This window comes from Rosa rugosa, chromosome 7 (genome assembly GCF_958449725.1).
Source record: "Rosa rugosa chromosome 7, drRosRugo1.1, whole genome shotgun sequence".
Taxonomy (NCBI): Eukaryota; Viridiplantae; Streptophyta; class Magnoliopsida; order Rosales; family Rosaceae; genus Rosa; species Rosa rugosa.
Window position 1 is genome coordinate 1132708 of NC_084826.1, and position 15893 is coordinate 1148600.

The window sequence follows — 15893 nt, forward strand, 5'->3', positions numbered from 1 at the left end:
CTAAATTTTTCCAAATCAAGAACATATATGGCACCACCTATCTGAGTCGAAAATGCGTCGATGACATCGCCATCCTCCATTTCAAAATGTTCCGGAATATGACTCTCCTGTACCCTTTTTCCCTCAAAGGAAAACCGTACCGTTTCGAAGTCGAGATATGTGCGTCTGCAGTAATCTCGCAACACGTCTGAGCGGCATACTAGGACTGGTCATGTAGGATATGTCAGGATGTTCTTGACTCTGAACTCGGAGAAGAATCGTAGGATCTTCTTCTTTCGGAAGAGAAACCCTAACTAGGGTTTCCTGTGTCAGTGTGGGTATGTAGACTTCATCGTCCGTTATCGGTTCTTCTTTTGGGTTAGTAGTACTCATTGTACATTCTTACTTCCTAGTCCTCCTGCTACTCTCTGACGTTGAGTTGTGTTGTGGAATGTGGATTTATAGACTAGACTTTAGCATATGTTCTAGAATGATAAAAGGAGTAAACGATATATTTGGGAAATGCAATGTATTTTCAGCTTCGTCTCTTCCAGTCTTCCAAGGCATTTTTTTAGGCAAGTGAAATTTTAAATTTCATTGAATATATTAACTAGGATATAATTGTAGACCTACCTCCAACAGTGTTATTTAAATTTAGGTAAAACTGTTTATTTATTTTTGTTGACTGATTAGTGAAAAATTAACCTTTAAGGCGTTAAATGTATAGGGCATTTTACTAGTGTAGAGTAGCATGGTTCCACCAAATTTCAACTGCCAATGTGGCTCCTAAATTTCATTAAGAATATCTACACTAAACAATCGTGAATTAATTTCTCTTTAGAAAATTAGATAACAACTCCCAATGGCCAAATCTCGGGAAATGTGCTTTCATTTTCATTTTCCTATGAAGCTCAAAACATTTTTTTTTTCCTTTAGATTATGACAATATATGGTCCTATATGAAGAAATATTTCTTCGGCTTTGCACGCTTGATACGAAAAGTTTTGCCTAAATTTTTGAATCGTGTTTGCTAGTGTTAAAAGGAAAATTGGGAGTCGGGAATAGAGTTCCGGCAGTTGCGGTACCTTTTGCAAGTCTTGTGCGAGTCTCAGAATCCTAATTTTACAATCAAAATAGTTTTTTGCTTGAGCTTGAAATTTGACCCAATTTGTGTCAAAATGCCTTGCCATACACACGTTTTTTCATCAAAAATCCAGCTTCTTTGAGTTTTGAGTTTGTTGGGATTTTTTGTCCAGGCTCGAGGGAGTATCGTCGTAATCTCACATTCTCATGGAGACCGGTCCCAGATCCCATACATATTGGAGTACCAAATTTTTTTTTGGTCGGTAGCCTTTTATGATCGAGTTATTAGATGTGGAGTAATATATGGAGGGTTTTGGTTATGTTACTCTAATGTCCAGATACCGCTGGTTATCTCCTCTTAAATGTATAAGAGTGATTCATGATGCTCCTGTTCTTTTACACTGTCCAACCAATGCCTGAGTAACCATGACATGAGAGTGTAAACTTAATCAAAGCTAACTTTCATCAAACGTTAGTGATGCTGCTACCTTTGATCAAACTTAATCTCGAACAAGTGTAGAGGATTTCAGCTTTCCTCCTCTTATGTGTTAACAAAGAGCAACCGATGGTGCTATATGTCAACATTAATGGTGCTCAAATTCTTACAGCGATGAAAACTGCTCCTCCTCTTGGATGTTAACGGTGATCAATAGTGCTCCTTCTCCTGTACTTGGAAAAATAGGTTGAACTTTGCATTGCAGTATTCGTTCCTTTGGCCTGGTGATACAGATGCAGTGTTCTTGTTTATAAGAAGGTGGAGACTCCAAGTCAACACCATTTGTACAACTTCCATCCTTCAACAGTCCATCAAGCCCAATGTTTCTTCTGCAAGATCAAGCCCCCACTGTTTCAGCTTCGAACAACCAACGTCTGTAGATGATTCAGAAACACAACCACTCAATTGAGGATCAACATCGGCATCAGTATCAGCATCTTCAGTCTCCGCTTCTTTCTAAATCAAAGGCATCACATTTCCTCTCAATTTCCACTGCCAAAACCCTAAACTTCCTCAGTCCCTAATCAAACTTGTTCCTATTGCTCCTACTTCTCACAACCCCTCTCCACCCAGTCAGGGATTAAGGAACCCAGTAATCGGTCAGAACTTCCATAGCAAACAAGTAATTGGACCAGAGCGCAACACTTCGCTACTCAGAATCAGCGTCTGTGTGGACTCTTCGCTCACACTGGTAGCAAGATAAATCTTCATGGGATGACGAAATGATGAAGCAGTAGGAGCACACCTCCATGAATTCAACATGAACGACGCATTTCTTGCAGAAAAAGACGATGAACCACTCGCTGAACAGGATTTGTAGCTTGTTCTTGGCTTTGGCGAGGTCAGACTTTGAGAGGTTTGGCGAGTCCCCTGTTTCCTTGCTTGGGTTTCACTGCTTGTCACTGAATCATAATTAGGTTAAGGAACACATATTCCTTTACTCTGCCCACCTTCCAATATCCATTGCAAAGTCTCATTTCAGAAAACTAAAATGTCCAACATTTGCAAGGAAAAAAAGAAGAATCCTATACAAAAATTAATAAGAGCGTTCTGTTTCCACAGTCCAACCAATACCTTAGGAAACATGCCAAGTGAAAAGGATCTTTAACATAGTCTAGAATCTTATCATGAATTGAAGTTGCTTCCCCTACCATTTAGAAAAGGTTGTAGTTTTCTAGTGGTAGACTTGTTGTTTGGCTTTAGCAGGCATGCATCTGTATTGACATTATACCAATTTACATTGATATTAGACTTCTAAATCTTGTGAAATTTGATCATTAGTTCATTACCATTACAATCCAAAAAAATAATAAATAAAAACATTGTGAGTTCTTGTCTGAGCACACAATATGATATTTGAAACTACAACTACATGAAGAATCATACAGTGACTAAGCATTCAAGAAAACAGAAAGAACTACCAGAATTCAGGAAAGGCCCTCAAGACTAGTTATTCGGCAAGCATGGAGAATTTGGTTCTCCTACTCCTATATACTAACATAGAGCAGCAACCATTGGTGCCTGTGCTCTGATATGTTAACTTAAAAAGTGTGATTAATGGTACTCTCCTACTCTTTTTACACTGTCCAACTAATTCTTTTGAGTAACCGGGACAAAAGATTGCAAACCTAGTCTAGAAACCTCAGATTTAATTACGGTTAGTTTCTCTGCTTCTGACAAGAGACTGTTTCTTCCAGCTGTCAAACTAAACTTTTTCCTTCAGCTAGCATGCATATGTGATCACAACAATGAATTAGACCATATATAGTATATCTTTAATTCGTAAATGTAAATCAATGTTATCTTCATCATTACGAACCAAAATGCAGGAAAAACGAATCACATTGAACTCTGGCATGGCAACACAATATGATATCTGGATTAATACTAGATGAATACTCATACAGTGTCACTAAGCATTCAAGAACAAGCCAATTGGAAGCACATGACTGTCCAAAAAAAAAAACCAAAAAGGAAACCGCAAAATTCAGCAAAAGCAAGAGGTTCTATCCTACCTCTGAACTATCAGGATTCAGCACTGACCCTCGAGCTGCATCCTTGAACTCGCGTAAACGATTTCAGGTCTCCTCCTCTTATATGTCAACATAGATTGATCAAAGTTCCTCCTCCTCTTATACGTAAACATAAACCGATAGTCAACACTGCCTCTCCTCTTATATGTCAACAGAGGACAATCAATCTTAAAGCAGTCAACAATGCTCCTCCTCTTGTATGTCAACAGAGAGTGATCAACACTGCTCCTCCTCCTCCTGTACTTGAAATAATAAGGATCAAGCTTTGCATTCCCAATTTCGACTTTCGGCAAAGCGATATAGTTGCAGTCATCTTGTTTATAAGACGGTGGAGACTCCGATTCGACACCATTTGAGCAACTCCCTCGTCCTTCCTTCAACGGCTCATCATCCCCAATCTCTTCTTCTTCTTCTTCTTCTTCTTCTTCAACATCATCAAGTCTCAAGCACCCGGCCTCCTCCTCTGTAGATGAATCAGTCGAATTTGGATCACATTTCCTCCCATAATTCAAAACCCTAGATCTCCCCAATCCCAAATCCGCCCTACTCTTTCTACCACTACTGACGTTTCTACTTCTCCTCCACCTGGCCAGCGACTCCGACACCCAGCAATCGGCGCAGACAGAGACCTCGTCGGCGGCGGCAGACGACGACCCGGACCAGACGGCGGCGCTGCGGTACTCGGAATCGCAGTCCCTGTGGACTCGCCGCCTGCACTGGCGGCAAGAGAAGCAGTGGCCGGACGACGAGTCGTTGAAGCAGTAGGAGCAGAGCTCGGTGGATTCGACGCGGGCCAAGCACTTGTTGCAGAGGAGGACGATCCGCCACTCGCTGTAGAGAATCTGAAGCTTGTTGTTCTTGGAGGATTTGGCGAGGTCGACTCTGAGGTGGCAGCAATGGCACTCCGTCAGGTTCGGCAACTCCCGAGTCTTCTTCTTCTTCTCACTGCTCGTCGTCGTCATTGGAATCGAAGAAGCCCTTTGGCTTTGGAAATTTTGGGGAAGACGACCGATTTAGGGCTCCCTGTATTTAATTGATGCCCCAACACGACGTCGTCTCGGGCATTTAATTACTGAATTGGAGTACGAAAGCGACGTCGTTTTTGTACTCCAATTCATTCGACATGACGGCGTTTTTGCTATTATACATACATTAATGTATCGATACATCAAATTAAATAAATTTGATAGATTGACTACATGCATAAGTAAACTAACTTAACTTGATCTCAAATTAGTCTAGCTAGTCTATCTCTGATAGACTAATCTATCTCTGATTCTCTGTATCAATCTTAGTCTACTTAGGGCACGTTTACTTACTTGGAATGGAATGGAATGTAATGGAATGATTACGGAGTAAAAATACCCCTGTGTTTACTAACACATAAAGGAATCGGAATGATTTCAGGTAAAAGAATTCATGTGTTTACTAACACATGAAGGAATGAGAATTGGTGTAGGTCCCACCTATTTATCAGGAATCGATTCCTGAATACTCAGGAATTCGATTACAAAGGGGGGAGATGAGTTTAGGAATCATTCCTCCGGAATCAATACCGATTCCTTTCTTCTCTCATTCCACTTGTCTCCGATTTATGATTATTTTCCATTCCAAGTAAGTAAACGTGCCATTAATGTATCGGATGAACTAGTCGCTTTGTTTTGGTGAACTTGCTGATTGATCTTCTGTATTCCACAATCCTTCCGACCATCTTTAATGCTTGCAATTTGAATCACCCAAAACAACAACATACTTTACATTCAAAACCAAGTTCATTACAGCTGCAATATCATCCATTCTTTCTCCGCATTGAGAGCAATAGATGGCACTTTACACAGAATTATACTGGAAGATATTTACACTTTAAAGATGCCGGTACAAGCTCCTGAAGATAGTGTTTTTGGCTGATAGTTATATCCTCAAAGATAAAAGGACACAGAAAAGAGAGTTGTGTATGCTTGCCCAGCTACAAGACAATACTAGTGTGTAAAGAACCAGTAAGCACCAATAGCATATGTCATCAGCTCAAGCCACAGAGTCTTCATGCCGAACAAATGACATTTTTGAATAAGAAATCAATTGCAGGAAGTAGAATCCAGGGAGTAGGTACTCAGAACATATTCGGGTATTATCAGGGTGACCATCATATCTTCAAGAACAGTTGTAATGAAGCAACACGCAATGTACAAGAAAACTACTTGGATGGAAATAGTGTGCGAATGTGGGGAAACAACAACTCACAAGAGCACCATCTCTTTGATGTATTATTTAGCGAGACGAAACAAGCAGTCTTGCATCCGTTGGTTCAGCATTCAGTCTCACTCTGGGTCATGGACGCACATTGAAGCTGTCAAAACAATCAAGTAGATAAAAGTTGTGAAGGGTATGAAGTTAAGGCAACAAATATATGGACATATAAATCTATTATACTTCTGAATCCAATAATGTCACAAAGTACAACAATATGTTCATACTTACCAGAACTTTGGAAACACCAGTGAATCACCAGCAGATATCGATAGAGAAGCACTGAAGGGCATCCCCATTGACTGACAAAACCAAGTGACATTTATGCCTGGACAATAATAAGAGAATTGATCTAACAAGAGGAGGACATTGTAAACAAAATCAAAGAGCATTTCAGATATACAATATAACTTCGCCATGCTTAGGTATAGAGCCAGAAAACCACAGAGATGCTGCCACTATGTGCACATGACAAATAGACAGAACTGTGCCGAAAAGGACTGAATCCTTATTTCACATTTATAGAAACTACTTAATTAAAACATACATTATCATTACAAACATCCCACTGACTCTATTGCATTTTTCAAACAATGAAAGGAAAGTGAGCCAGAAACAAGGGAGGGAAAAAGAAAGAAAGATCTAACGAGCTAATTCAGGTCATATTGGCAAGGTGCATTTCTTTTGAGAATGTCCTAACATATGGCACCGACCACATTGAACAACTCTCTTTGGGCGCTTGAAGTTCTCTACACGAAGGACCTTCTTTTTCGGTCTGCCAGGGGGACGCCTAGTCTTGGGTGGACGAATCGTGATATCAACCTTGGCACTCCCACCCTCTGTTCCTTCACCGGGCTCATTCCATAAGCTCTTATCTGGAATAGGATGAATCATTTGTGAATAGGTCTCTCTGTAACTTGCTACTGTGAAGCAAGGCTCAGCAAATAAAGGGACATTGTGTCCACAAGAAATAAGTGCAGCAGCAGCATGCGCACAAGGTAAACCATATATATGCCAACGACGACATGAGCACACTCGAGTTCTTATATCCACGATATTTGTCCGTTCAGTTGATACAATTTCAAATTCAACTTCATTTGCACGAAGCACTTGATAGCAGCGAGCATCAGCAATTGCCTCTAAAATTCGCTTCTCAGCAGAAGGTACTAGAATCGATGTCAACCTCATGCCCATATCCCTACGATCATTAAACCACGATGCCAACTGATGACGGATATGCTCCATCATTTGCACAATAGGGAGCTCATGGCATTCAAGGGCCCAATTATACAGCAGCTCTGTAACCCCGAGGGTAAAATGGCCAAATCGCACACCTTCAAAGTATGCTACAGCCCAAAGTTGAGGAGGGAAGTGTTGAAACCATGGTATCACGTCTTGTGAGATCTCCATCATCTCTGCAATCTTGCTCTCAAATTCAACTGCAGTGAGAGCATAAACAGCATTCCAGAAGATATTCACCAACTTTGTGTTCTTAAATGTATCACGAAAATTTTCACTTACATAACGCAGACAAAAACCATGAAAGGCACTTGGGAAATGAGTTTCCACGGCTTCCACAATGCCCTTTTGTCTTTCAGAGAGTATTGTAAGTCTAGGCATGTTGTCAGTGTTTACTCCAAGAAGCTTTCGTAATTCTGACATAAACCACATCCAATTCTCGTCACTTTCAACATCAACAATAGCTATTGCCAGTGGAAATAATGCATCATCAGCATCAACAGATGCAGCACAGAGTAATGTACCCAGGTATTTGCCTTTAAGATGTGCTTTGTCAAGTTCTACAAGTGGTCTACAAGCATGTATAAACCCATAAATTGATGCACGGTAGGAAACAAAGAGCCGCTGGAAACAATTTTCTTGTCCAGAGGCAAAAACTGAAGCAATGCTTCCTGGATTGGTTTTCCTTATTTGCTCACAGTAGGCAGGAAGAAGGCGATATCCTTCCTCAAGAGTTCCATGAAGCGCTGCCATGCTACGCTCCTTGCCACGCCACGCTTGCATGTAAGAAACAGCAACCCCATGCTGATCACGGATATCTTGCAGGATCTCTTTTGGTTTATATCGTGGATTATCCCGAACTCGAGCTTCCACAGACCTAGCAACCCAACCTACTGATGCTTGCTGATGATGAAGGTGGCGGACTCCTTCACAGGTATGCTCACCATGCAGGGTTCTTATTGTAAAGGTGGGAACTCCAGGACATTTTGCTACATGGACACGCCATGGACAGCCTTCTTTGGAGCACTTGGCTATAAACCGGCTTCGATCTGATTTGACGATACGAAGATCAAAATGCATTGCAATGGCAACATCCTTCAATGCTCTTCGGCAAGTTTCAACATCAGGAAATTCTTGCCCAATAGCTAATGCATAGTCTGTCAAGCTTAGAGAATCATCGGGTACAGGAACTAGAGAATGATCTTCCATGAATATATCGGCAGAAAGAGCAGAAGTATCACAGGATTCTAACCCCTCATCCTGACGCACATTAAAACTTGTCTCCACGGGTGTGTTGTAAACACTGCACGACATGACACCTCCTGTTAGATATAGAAACATCAATAAGAAGACAAAACACAAAGGGAGTAGTATTTCTATTTGTGTGCGTACATATGATAATGCACATGAATAACGAAAAAAAACAGGAGAACCATACCAGTACTAACTAATAACTAGTTATAAAAGAAGGGCGCTTTTGTTGATTCAATAACATCTGCATTTCACGGTGTATACCCTTCCTTAGATATTGAATGCATTATATCTTTTCAGGATTAACCTCACCTGTAAGACCCAAAAAAAAAAAAAAAAAGACCAATCAGCAGTTTACATTGACTTTAAGAAATATAAAAACAAAAGTTTCCGGACAGAACAAAGACCCACTCTTGCCTTAAGTTTCACTTTAACAGTTAATAAGCTTTACTTTAACAGTTCTAGGCTACAAAACACCTCATTCCTCAGAGATATACGGCAAATCATCCTAATATTGAAGGATTATGCAGAAGTCGAACAATTTGACTTTAAGACAATCTTCTAGGAACTCCGAGAGTTATCACTTCTTATCCATTGCCCCCTGAACACAATGTAGGTCAAACAGCACTAGAACTAAGACCAGATTCGACTGCATATAAGGCAGACTTAGGCTGCATAAAAGACCATATTCCTTCCTCAAGCCCCAACATCAATTTCCTAAGCCAGATTTACAGCTAACAATGCAATTACTCACTCATCATCCTAACATTGGCAGACTACGCATGAGTCCAAGAATATGACTTGAAGATGTCTTCTAGGTACCCGAAGAGTTTTTGCTTCTCATCCATTACACGCCGAACACAATGTAGGTCAAATGACACTAGAACTAAGACCACACTCGACTGCATAACAGCCACAGCTCATAGAACAGTAAATGTGACCATTTGAGTCAGTGAACTAACTCACCCATAACCCAATGCTCCATAACAATTCCCCAGCTCAACTCCCAAAACCAGAACCTCAGAAACCCAGAATTTTAAACCAGAGAATCTGACATTTTCCATTGAAGCAACAATTGGGTTTCTCAGAACGGATCTAAAACAGTAATCCAGAGATCCCAATGCCCCAGAGAGCATGAAAAATCAGGACTTTCAGAAATGGGTTCTCCTCCTTTTCAATTGAAAAGACGATTCCTTGAGAATAGTATCAAAAGGAAAATCAACAAGTTTTCTGCTTTGATTTCATTCAACTTTAGTGTTTCATATTTTGGTGGAGAAAAAAACTATGTAAGAGGGAAAAGAGGAAGAGGAGAAGAAAAGGGGAGAGGAGAAACAAAAGTACCTGGTGTGTGAGATTAAGTGGGTTTCTGCTTCTTCTGATGAAGATGAGAAGATGCAGTTCGCCTGTTCAGGTCTTCTTCTTCTTCTTTGTCTGTTCTTCGAGTCCGGCAATTCGAAGAGATAGATAGACCAAACCTAACAAAACCTTTTGTCCTTCTTTTCTTTTTTATGTCCTTTTTCTTTTTTTTCTTGTTTCTCGTTTTGGGTTTTTCTCAGTAACCCTATATTTTCAAAATCGTCAAACTCGTATTTGAAAGAAAAAAAAAATTATCTGAATGTGAATTCTAGATCTGATTTTTATTTTGGAATGCCTCTTATTTTATCTTCCTAGATTTAAAAAGAAAAAGATAAAAAAAAAAAAAGTTATTTTAGAGAAGATATTTTCATTCTTTTATGCCGATCGTGTATTCTTTGAGGTTAGATCTTGATTTTTTGTCAAATTTTGTTTCTTTTATAAAATATGTATGATTGCTATAGCGTTACATTTTGTTTTTTACGGTAGCATCATCACATCAATTGAATTTTTATATTGATTGTGTTTCAACTCACGTCATCATACCAATTGAATTTACATGTCAGTTTAAATTTATATATCAGTTGCGCTTTGATTCAAACAATATAATTGCCAAATCAAAACTTACACTGAGGCAGTTAATCTATTAGAAATGAAGAGCTTGTTAGAAAATAGAAGAACAATATAGTTGTCACATCAAAACTTTCACACTGAAGGAGCCAATCTATCGGAAACGAAGAGCTTGTTAGAAAACAGAAACAGCGAACTCGAACGGCAGCATGTATGACAGCGGACAGAAGACAAAAGGATGTGGGAATTCTTACACAGAGCCATAGTTTTGGCTTTGAGATCAAAACTTGAAGTAGCTAAATGAAGTATCAACACCAATTACCACATTCAAGCATACAAGCTAAAGTTCAATCATACTCAATTCTTGACAAATGAGGTCTGTTGATAGAAACCAATACTATTATATACTGAGGAACCAATACTTTTATCTTTATACTTCCCACATCAAAGTAATGCAGATCATTCATTAATCTCAACTGCAGCAAATTACAATGTAAAAGGAGTCCTTTCTTTCCTTTTCTTAAATTACAGAACAGTAACAGTAAATTAAAAAAAAAAAAATCAAACCCTTAATTCAGATGAATCCTACTAATTAAAGCTAGGACTTCCTCTTTGGCCTGACCTCAATGGCTTGAACAATAAGACCACCCTTCCACTGACCTCCCCTGGTTTCCAAACAAGTCATTTCCAACTCCCCATCTACTCCTCCTTCACAGAAGAACTCACCCAGCTCAATCTCCAACCACCCGTCTGCTCTTTCCTTCGGGTATTGATTGTCATTGATCTCTCTGGGCTGGGACACTTGCACCGAAATGCGGTTTCTCAATGGGCCACGCCTTGGCATAATCTGGTAGCTCTGAGTCCGGCCTCTATCGGCGTCAAGAAACACAGTCTTCTTTGTGGGTTCTGCTCCTCCAACCAGACCTACACTGACCTCGGCAGGTTGGTATTCAAATCCATAAGCCGCTGCAGTTGACTTGAACACAAGGTAAGCTTTGTACACAGTCGATGGGGACAGCAAGCGAGTGTCAATTTTGCCACGGATTTCAAGCCAGCAAACACCAACAAGCTCAGCAACCTCCTCAAATCTGTTTTTGCTTGATTACATTATAAAAAAAAATGTTAGATTGCAAGTCAAAACCAACCCCCTATACAAAGAAGCAAACTAATAAATTTAGACCTGGACTCGGGCAGAGAAATCCATTTCCAATAGTTAGGAGTATCAGCCCAAACAATCACAAGGTCTCTTGCAGATACCATGTAACATTTTTTCCCACTCCATTTGTCTAGTGAAAAGCTCTGCACAGTGTCAAGAACAGTCACCATCATAGGAATATAGCATATACAGGCCGCTATATAGGCATATAGCAAATCGAAATAACAAGACTGCTGAAACCCTATTTATTACAATTTGATCACACACTACAAGAATCAAACTCTTAACCTAACTTAATCCTCGTATATTATCGTCACATCTAAGGCTTCACAAACAGGCACATTAACAATATGCAGAATATCAATTAATTAAGTATCAATCAACTAAGGTACAGCCATGTACTCACAATCATCCAACAAATCGATAGATTTAGGTTTCATGTGTACATTCCAAATCAATGAATAAACCAAACTAATTCGACAGTTCACATCAATGTATCATGATAATGCCAACACAGAGACAAAATAAGTCCAAACATGTTTTAATGTTCACCCTAAAGTTTGACACACAGTTCCGCAACCCGTAATGGTGTAGTAAATTTACCATTTTGCCATCGTCAATGAGCACCGGATTGTCGCAGAGGGCGAGGTAGAACTCCTTGGATTTGGATCGGCAACTGGGGGCGTGCGGCCCCGAGTGAGACAGGATCGTGGGAATCTCCGGCGGCAGGAACCTGCTCCAAACGGCGTCGGATTCGGCGGCCGACCTGAAACTCCTCGAAACCGACGACAGCCGGCACGCATCGGGAGGAGTCGTCAGGGAGATGACGTTGGCTATGCATCCCTCCGGCAAATCCTGCAGATCCAGCTCCACCGTCACAGCGCCGCAGGTGATTCCTCCTCGTCCATCTTCTTCATCGTTACGCATGGTTTTCTTGCTGCTCTGTTTCACTGTGTGGTGCCTTGTTCTCGTTCTCGTTCTTCCTTCGTGTGTTTGTGTCAGCATGGAATTGTGTGGAAGTGTTGGGTCTGGTTTTGGAGGATTTTATAGAGATGATATCTTAGCGGTTAAGTCTTTTTTTCCCATCTATCAACCGCTGAAAAAGATTGGGGGAACCATTTTTATTATTAGCTATAAAAGTTATATCCTTTTCGCATCAGAATCCATTTTATTTCCTCTTTTCACTTTCTCTTTCCATGTGCAGCTAGTGCTTTCTGGTAGAGACCTAGTTACTGCATGTAGAAATGAGTAACAGCAATGGTGGGTTTTTCCTTTTTCTTTTTTCTTTCTTTTTCTGCGAAGATAAAAGAAAATAGGAGATCTTTGCTAAGAATGGGGACAATTAACCTTGGATAGTAAGGAACATGAGGAGCTTATTTTCATTTCTATAATAAGAAGAAAACAGTTGTACGGTAATCATAATCCACTGTAAAAATAGTAAAATCGGGGAAGAAGAAGAAGACCTTTATGAGTGCCACATCAGCGTTGGTGAGAAGCTTGGGTTCAATGACACCACATCCCACCAATGCAAACTCTACCTCCCATAAAATGGACAAGATGACAATGCACATAGAGTCAGAAGTTTAAGAGGTCGCCACGTTTCTAGACTAATAATCCATGTCTCCATCCAATGAATTTTTTTTTTGTAACAGTTAATGTGGTTATACTTTATAGTAATTTAAGGGTCATGTTCTTTTGACGTTCGGAAGAGACACTTTGTATGTGTCAATTGACTCAATTCTATCTGGTTTGCATGTTCTAGCTCTTTTTTTTAACACTCTTGGGAAAATATAGCGGCCACGCAAGTCGCAATCTTTGTGTACATTGAATCTTTTCATTCTTTCTTTTTCCTTTGAAGTCAGAATCGCACTTCTGAAATATGTTCTGACTTTCCACTTCAGCCCTCACAATCCCATGCTCGATCAATTTGTTTCCGAAATGAAAGAGATAGATTACGACTACTATTAACAACAAATGATAGTAAAAGTCCAACTCTTTTGCATAAGCTAATTTGACTATTTGAGCAAAAGAGCTGATATGCCATATGGAACTAGGAATAGGGGTCTCATCCGGCAGGAACTCGCCCCAAGCGGCGTCAGTTAGGCGGCCGACTCGAAACATAGAACGTCGGAGAATGCCTATAGTGCAGAACTACAGATCGATCCGACCACATCCACAATCACTGTCCCTCAGGTGATCGATTACTCCTCATCCTTTATCACGTACGTATCGTAGCTAGCTTATGCATCCTTGTCTTTCGCCATCAAATTATTCTTCTTTCTCGAGCGTGTCTTGAGAGAGAGAGAGAGAGATTATCTTGCTAAGAATGGTCATAACCTTGCTCTAAATCATGATCTAGATAACTTTTTTTGAAAGGGAGGGCGTCAATCCATTATAATGAAACTGTAGGCAGAACTACACAATGACCCACCCCAGTAGGGCTACGTCAATATTGAATCACTGGCACTAGCCTAGATGAATGTCACTATAATAATAAGCACCAATATAGTAACCAGATGAGGAGGGTCGCAATCCAAAGATAATGCACTTATGCACCCTACATTATTCTTAAAGAACTAAAGAAACTAAACTAGCTTAACCCATCAGCAAAAAGCCCATACCCAACATCACATAGCCCAAGCCCAGTCACATGAGAAACCAGCCTAGAAGCCCAAACCCTAGCTTCCACATCGTCAGCCACAGCACCCGCACCACGATCGACCGCGCCATGAACACATGCAATACCATCATGAACTGTCCATCATCCCCGGCAGAACTGACCACCTTGGAAGGACAAGCTTGTCCCTCCTCGGGTCAGCATCCACCAGACGAACGAAGTCTGGATCATCACACCGCCCTTGCATGATTTTTACCAACCGCCCAAAAGTTGCCGCCGTAGCACCATGCCACCAACCCAGTAGCCCTCCATCTCTAGAAGAAGAAGAAGAGGCCAGTGAAAACAGGACGCCAGAGAGCTTGCGTGCCAGAGCGCGGACATGGCCGCCTCTCAAGAAGTGATCGGGACCGATTTGTCGAGAAATTAAGGCTGAGCCTAGACCAAACCCTGGGCAGCGTCATGAACCAGAGGAGAGAGACGAGTGCTCTACAATTCGGTTTTTTAAAGTAAATTTGGTATGACCTAGATAACTTGATAGCAAAGTTGAATGTGTTCTTCATTCCAAATTTGTAGAATAATCATTTTTTTTGGAAATTGAAGATCTTCATGTCACGCCCCGAATTTTAAATACAATTAAAATCCGAAACATGAATTATACAACTTAATAGAATAAACGTCCTGAATTTTTTTCTCACAACAACCACACTTCACACCTCTCAATAATACATCTCACAATTTACAAAGCTGTAAACTGAAACAAAAACTCTAACCCGCACGATCTCCGCCTTGATCTTCCTGACCTGTAGGATTTCCCGCTACACCATTTGAATTTAATAGTGCACCGGGAATTGGCAACAACACAAAACCCGGTAAGCTTTAAAGAAATCTTTAAAGCTCGTATGAGTAAACAAGAAAGAAATGTTGATTTTATTATCTCACAAATACTTTAACTCAAGTAAACACCCCCAACCTCAATCCTTACCACTCGACACATTTAAATAATAAAAGTGTATTCATGATCAAGAGTAATTCAACTCTCTACTTTCATGTCATACTGTATTCATGAATCCCGAGTAGTCCAACTCGCTGATTCATGTCATACTATGAATTTTCAAAAATGTATTCATGATCAAGAGTAATTCAACTCTCTACTTTCATGTCATACGTTAACTTTCAAAAATGTATTCATGATCAAGAGTAATCCAACTCTCTACTTTCATGTCATACTGTATTCATGAAATCCCGAGTAGTCCAACTCGCTGATTCATGTCATACTATGGCAGACAGACTAGAGCTCTAACTGAATCTTACGTAATGTGTCACCTTGGCCAAGGTTCACGCTTACGAAGACCTTGCCTCTGTCACCACTGGTGACCGATCCGTAGATCAAAACATTTTAAAGGTCATTCTATCTGACTCAAATGTTACACCTCGACTCACTTATACTTTCTCACAATAAAATCAATAATATAAACAAGGTAATTAAAGACATTTGGTTCGTAATATGAACCATGTGAGATTTACTCACCTCTAATCCCGCTGCGTCTTCTTAACAGCTCAAAATACGATCCACAATCGTCCACCAACTCAAACCGTCAATCACCTAGTCAGATACGATCTTAACTTAGCAATCATTCATAAACCACACATATACGGAAATCCAACGGTCGGATTCTAATTTAATGATGATCCAACGGTCAGATCGAATTTATATGATGATCCAACGGTCGGATCCTCACGGATCGCCCTTAGGATCATCCTCCAAAATTATCACGAAGATCCAACGGTCAGATCTTCCTGAATCGTCCTTACAAACATCTCCACAAATTTATATGAAAATCAGACGGTCGGATTCTCACGAATCGCCTT

The 15893-nt window shown here is 40.3% G+C and overlaps 3 protein-coding genes across 10 annotated transcripts; all 3 read right to left on the reverse strand.

The window, feature by feature from the left end:
- Positions 1 to 1366: 1366 nt before the first annotated feature.
- LOC133720914 (uncharacterized) lies at positions 1367 to 4626 on the reverse strand. Of its 5 annotated transcripts, XR_009852014.1 has the most exons (3): positions 3574 to 4626; positions 2633 to 2772; positions 1385 to 2460 (listed from the first exon to the last, which is right to left on the reverse strand). XR_009852014.1 is itself a non-coding variant. In XM_062147398.1 (2 exons), exon 1 carries the CDS (start codon positions 4551 to 4553, stop codon positions 3591 to 3593), a length of 963 nt encoding a protein of 320 aa, XP_062003382.1. In that variant the 5' UTR covers positions 4554 to 4626; the 3' UTR covers positions 1367 to 2772; positions 3574 to 3590. The 5 variants fall into 5 exon arrangements, 4 of the variants coding, with proteins under 4 accessions (XP_062003382.1, XP_062003383.1, XP_062003385.1 ...); XM_062147398.1 differs by having other exon boundaries at positions 1367 to 2772; XM_062147399.1 differs by lacking the exon at positions 2633 to 2772 and having other exon boundaries at positions 1386 to 2508.
- Positions 4627 to 6324: 1698 nt separating this feature from the next.
- On the reverse strand, positions 6325 to 9831 carry LOC133721015 (uncharacterized). Of its 4 annotated transcripts, none has more exons than XM_062147515.1 (3): positions 9670 to 9831; positions 8516 to 8640; positions 6325 to 8399 (listed from the first exon to the last, which is right to left on the reverse strand). In XM_062147515.1, exon 3 carries the CDS (start codon positions 8389 to 8391, stop codon positions 6499 to 6501), a length of 1893 nt encoding a protein of 630 aa, XP_062003499.1. In that variant the 5' UTR covers positions 8392 to 8399; positions 8516 to 8640; positions 9670 to 9831; the 3' UTR covers positions 6325 to 6498. The 4 variants fall into 4 exon arrangements, with proteins under 4 accessions (XP_062003499.1, XP_062003501.1, XP_062003500.1 ...); XM_062147517.1 differs by having other exon boundaries at positions 6325 to 8380; positions 9670 to 9830; XM_062147516.1 differs by lacking the exon at positions 8516 to 8640.
- An 864-nt stretch (positions 9832 to 10695) lies between these two features.
- LOC133721168 (putative F-box protein PP2-B12) lies at positions 10696 to 12578 on the reverse strand. Its single transcript, XM_062147705.1, has 3 exons — positions 12011 to 12578; positions 11432 to 11550; positions 10696 to 11339 (listed from the first exon to the last, which is right to left on the reverse strand). Exons 1-3 carry the CDS (start codon positions 12410 to 12412, stop codon positions 10850 to 10852), a joined length of 1011 nt encoding a protein of 336 aa, XP_062003689.1. The 5' UTR covers positions 12413 to 12578; the 3' UTR covers positions 10696 to 10849.
- Between the last annotated feature and the right edge of the window lie 3315 nt (positions 12579 to 15893).